The sequence below is a fragment of the Anopheles bellator genome, chromosome X (assembly GCF_943735745.2).
Source record: "Anopheles bellator chromosome X, idAnoBellAS_SP24_06.2, whole genome shotgun sequence".
NCBI lineage: Eukaryota > Metazoa > Arthropoda > Insecta > Diptera > Culicidae > Anopheles > Anopheles bellator.
Window position 1 is genome coordinate 9,599,280 of NC_071287.1, and position 5,254 is coordinate 9,604,533.

At 56.3% G+C, this 5,254-nt stretch overlaps 1 protein-coding gene across 1 annotated transcript; it reads left to right on the top strand.

Moving 5' to 3' along the window:
• Positions 1 to 297: 297 nt before the first annotated feature.
• Positions 298 to 4,797, top strand: LOC131213511 (atherin). Its single transcript, XM_058207563.1, has 2 exons — positions 298 to 633; positions 3,762 to 4,797. Exons 1-2 carry the CDS (start codon positions 617 to 619, stop codon positions 4,795 to 4,797), a joined length of 1,053 nt encoding a protein of 350 aa, XP_058063546.1. The 5' UTR covers positions 298 to 616.
• The last annotated feature ends 457 nt before the right edge of the window (positions 4,798 to 5,254 follow it).

The following is a 5,254-nucleotide window of genomic DNA, read 5'->3' on the forward strand; positions in this document are numbered from 1 at the left end:
TCGAGCACATCTAAGAGATCAGGCAAAAAAGCCAAGAGAAAGACACTTTTCGAACGAACAAGCAAAGTATGAAACGAAAAACCATGGCAACTGAAGTGACAGAAGAGATATCGAGCTGAGCTGTCTGAGCTGGGTGAGCGATGCGAAAGAGGCTGGCACAAGGCTGGCACGACGCAGGACTTCCCCCGGGCAGGCACAGGTGTGAGCACAATGTGGTCCCGGGCCCAAAGTGGTGGCCAACGCAAAGACGCACACCAGTGGCGGCGTGCAGGAGTTTGGTCCGGTTGCGTCAGCGTCGATCACCGTCGGCCACAGCGGCACACACGGTGTCGGTCCGCGAACGGTGCCACATCGCGCTCGTGATCTCGTGCCCGTGACTCGTGCCCGTGTGTGTCGGTGTGTGCTGTGGATCTCGCGCAGGTGTGCGTCAGCAATTCCGGCATTCAACAGAGCCTCCATCAATCGAGAACCACCGAGAGCCAGCCAGCCATCAAGCAATCGCAGAGGTCCAAGCCCATCACAGGTCCGACGCAGCAGCAGCTGCGCTGAGTGGTTCTTATTTTTGTGTCCGTGCGTGTCGTCGGCCCCAAAGAGTGGCCCCTTTGCTTGACGCACCATGTCACGCTACTCAAGGTGAGTCTCGCTCGTTCTGGCTCGCTATCTCCTGTGCGCGCTCCCTCTATCTCGGTGTCCCGGCTTGGCCGCTATTTTTAACGTGCGGCTAGAACCGAACCAAGTGTGTGCAGAAGAGGTGTCAGCTAGCACCCCAGCAGTAGCAGCACCAGACGGTGTTCAATCGGTCGTTGCCTGATGGACCTATGGGCCATATTTTGCGGGCAGAAAGTGCGAGTTAGGTCGGTAGGGTATCCACCAGGCTAGTAGGCATGGCAAGGGTAAGCTGTCATCCACAAAACGTGACGATCGTACCAGAGGGCTCAGTAGCGCTGGATCCCACTCGTAGCGTCCCCTCTACAGGCCTTCGTTCGCCCCTTGCCGGTTCTACAGGGTTCTGACTTACTACTTCCGGCTGCCGGTCTTTGGACCGTTTCGCTACTTCATGCACCCGATGGCTTCGCCTTCACACACGTCACCAAATGTCAGCAGACGGCTGGCGCACGTAAACGTTTGGGATCTGTCGGCCTTGATCATTGGCTTGTTTTTTGTTCGAACGAAAAATTCTCGATCTCCGTCTCAGAAGTCGAACCATTTTTGGGCCAGTCGTCTGGAGACTGGGCCACTACTAGTTAAAGCACAAAACACAGTCAACAATGCCGTAGAACTGCTAGTTTGGGGCTGCCGTACCTGATACGTTTGTTTTGCCCAGTCCCTAGACCTGGCTGGCTCAGAACTCTCGGAACCTTACAAAACTGCACCTCCAAAAAGAAGGTCCATGGTCTAGGTCAGAGCCCAACAGCCTAGCTGTCACACATCGCACCACCGCAACAGGGAGCTAACCGTTGTGTAAAACTACGTTACGAGTGGTCGGATTTACGCCCATTCCCTTGGCATTCCCCATTCCGGGTGGCTGTCGGTCCGGCGACATTCGCGAGGCACGCGTAAACTCATTAGCACCTGCAGGCCATGCACTCTTTGTGTCGGCGAACAATCGGATATAGCTAATCCCCGGAGCCGGACCTCCGACCGGCCATTAGTTCCAAATTTGAAGCCGGGAGCCTCTCGGTTTGTTTTTCTGCTTCCCGCAACGGGGCGAACCACACCGAATGGGCGAGAGATCCCATAGTGGGCTGAGTGGACGTCACGCGCCAGGACGACCGCCAGGTTGTGGGAGCCGATGCCGACTGTAATCGACCCCGATCGAACCGAACCACAGCCCGATGCAACCCGCCACAGCCGGCGGTAGTCGTCGTTTATGCGCTTCCGACTGATGGTCGATTCCGAGGACGAACTCTGATGCACGAAGGTTCACAAAACGAGCGCTGCTAATTGATCGTTTAAGTCATTTTGGAAAATATCTATATGTGCATTGGCTGTTTCAGTCGGTTTTTGTTTTGTAAGGTCCCGGTTACGAGTTAAGTTATGGTAACCGTATCTAATGATAGTCTCCTATCTGCTATCCGTTTTGTACCGTCTCGTTTTGGAACTTGCGGTGCAATGGACTGTGATTTGACGTAGAAGCCCTACGAACGAACGAAGATAAAGAGATTAGAAACACTACCCACTAGTCAAAACTAAGCTCAGATCTGCCCTCCTACCTGAGACTGCGTGCCCACGGTTAGCCCCAGCAGAATGAGCTCAACGCATTCAAGAGGCATTTTTTGCTTCTTTTCCCGAAGCAATTCAATGCACAATTTGCTGCTACTACAAATCCCCCGCAACTGTAGTATGTGTTCTCAAGGGTTCCCCCCAAGAACGCACACTGTTCACCCAAACAACCTGTCTAACGCGGAATGGACTGTTGATAGAACGAAGCAGCAGTTTCCGCACTTCTTCTTGGTTATAAAATCTTCTGTTTGGTAGAAAAATAAACATGTTTACGTGCGATCCGGAGTGCAGACACTGTGACACACTCACTCGTGCTCGAGTGCGTCGCGACAGACAGCAGCGGACGAAGCAACGAGCAACACCTGCACACGGTCGTCTCCCGAGTCGAACCGATGCCGATCTCTGTGTGAGCGTGATATTTATAGAACCAAACACGAGGGACCGAGCCAGCCTCTCAGAGCAGCCGCCGGCGCTGGCGATACCTGGATGAAGCGAGGAGCACGGCTCGTCGCAGGTAGTTGCTAAGTCCTCCGGAGCTGCCGCTTCACTCCGATTCGATCGCTAACGACGTCTGGGAATCCCTGATGCTGATCGATTCTTCATTCAGCTCGGTCACTGGTGGTTGATTCTTGACTCTAGTTGATCCACTTGGCTGTGGACTGTGGATTGACAGTAGGAGCAATCGGAGGACTGGAATGACTCCAGCCAGGCCAGGTTGATCGTTGGCAGTGGAATAGTTGACTGGACCCAGCAACACACAACGCTAACTGCGGTGCCTGTGGTCGAGGTCGGTCAAGTCCCCGATCAGGTCTTGTAACTAGTCTTGGCTGTGTCGAAGTTTCAACACTCCCCTAGTAATCCTAGTATAAACAGATCGAACCACTCGGACACCGGACCATAGTGCCCCCCTTCTCGAAAGCGTCGGAAGTGGAGCTACCACACAAGAAACAACTAGACAAACAGAGGAGGGACGACGCACAACAAACAAACAACGTCGGCGGGCGGGCGAAATGGGACGGTGCAAACGACGCGGTGGATAAATAAAACACAACGACGACCCCAACAGAGCCCCCCCTTTACTTTCGTGCCCGGCCCCGGGTGTGTTTGCTTGAGAGCGTGGCACGCGCCAGCTCCGGTGTGATGTTCGGCACGAGTGGCACGAGTTCGTGATTAGACCGGGAATAATTGCTCCGCTTCCGGACGTCCGGACGTCGGGCTCGGGGCGGGTCTCGTATCGACCAGACATTAATATTGGAAACGTGACCATGAGGGTGACGCTCAGATTTGACACCACAGCGTGCCGCTTCTTTACGCCTTCTGTCACTCGCTCGTCCGCTCGCTCTCTCTTGCTCACTCCTTTGGGGTTGCTCAGTTTTTAATTTTTATTGCATTAGCCACGCGGTAGACTGGTAGTGGGCTAGACGCGCGCGTTTGTAGTGTTCTCCCCAGGCAATTAATGGCTGCCAGGCTGTGGCGGCCGCTGGGCCACTTGGGCCGCGCTCTTGATTAATGTTTACTTTCGTTTCCGGTGCCATCAGCCCACGGGACGATCCTCGTTCGATTTTCTTTGGCGGCGGTGGCAGTGCTGCCAGCTCGCCACTAATCAGAAGCTACGCCGGCTCCGATCTGCTGCAGTCGGCCACCTACACCAAGCAGCCGCCGGCGCCGCAGCAGGCCCCGGAGCCAGCCCTAGCGGCCAGTTCCCCAGCGGGTTCGCCCTCGTCTTCCTCGTCGTCCACGGCGTCCTCGTCCGGGGCCGGGACCGGCACGCCTGCCTCCAGCTCGTCGCCCGTCGTGCGCATCATCCCGATCCAGTACCCAGCGCAGCCGGCCCGGCTCATCGGCAGTAGCGGCGGCTACGGCGGCCGCCTGCCACCGAAGGCGGCGGCCACCCCGGACGACGACGATGGCGGCCCCGAGCTGCTAGGTGGAGCAGGCAGGCAGGCAGGCGGCCCAGCGACGAAGCGACAGCAGCCGCCGCAACCGCCGCAGCCGCCGCAACCAGCGCAGCCGCCGAATGGTGGCGGCTCCGGTGGTATCCTGAGGCATCCGGCATCGCCGACGCACCACTTCTCTCCCGCCCCCGCCACTGGCACCCCGTCGCGGGTGTCTTTCTCCGCGCGCCCAGTCAGCACCACGGGCCCGAAACCGAAGCCGGGCTCCGCTGCCGCCAGCGCCAACACCACGATGGCGGCTGCCGTTCCGCCGAACGAGCCGCCGGGCGGCGGCGGCCCCAACGGGGTCCACAAGGGGTCCGCCGAACCGAGCGGGCTCCTGGTGGCCCCGGTGGTCCAGCCCAGCCAGTCACCACAGCTCCAGCAGCCGCCGCCTCCGCCACCGCTGCAGCCGCCGCCATCGAGCGGAGCCGCCGCCAGCTGCCGCATGCAGCTCGCCCTGTACGGCTGGCGCAAGAAGTGTCTGTACGCGCTCATCCTCATCCTCACGATCATGATCATCGTCAACATGGCGCTCACCCTCTGGATCATGAAGGTGATGGAGTTCTCCTCCGTAAGTACCGCCATTTTGTTCCGTAAGTCGACCTGTCGAGCTTCCGGGTGCCCAATGAAGAAGTAAATACTGTATCCCGTATAAGTCTCACCCGGATTTTGTGGGATCGAAATTCTAAGAACTCCTTCATTCGCCTTGCAGTAGCTGTGGAACTCCTCCCCAGAAGCACTGGTATCAATATCTTCTTCTATATAAAAATGATTTGGTCAAAATTGGGTCTTTGCAGTACGAGCGGAAGGGGTGGTCCCCATACAACCACAATCCTTAAACTACATCCTAGGGCAATATGGAATACTAGGAATACGTCCTAGGGTTTCTTAGGTTTTGGTGGTCTCTAAATCGATTGACTTCATTAAAAGCCTTTTCCTTCCTTCTTACACCCATCACCACCCTTCATTCCATCCATCTTGAAGTAGTGAGATGTTGGGGGTAACTGCATAGTTGGCGTTTAATTTTTGAAGAAGGTGAAAAAGAGAGGGAAAATGAGGGAAAGAGAAAGAGAGAGAAAAAGAGAGAGAGATAG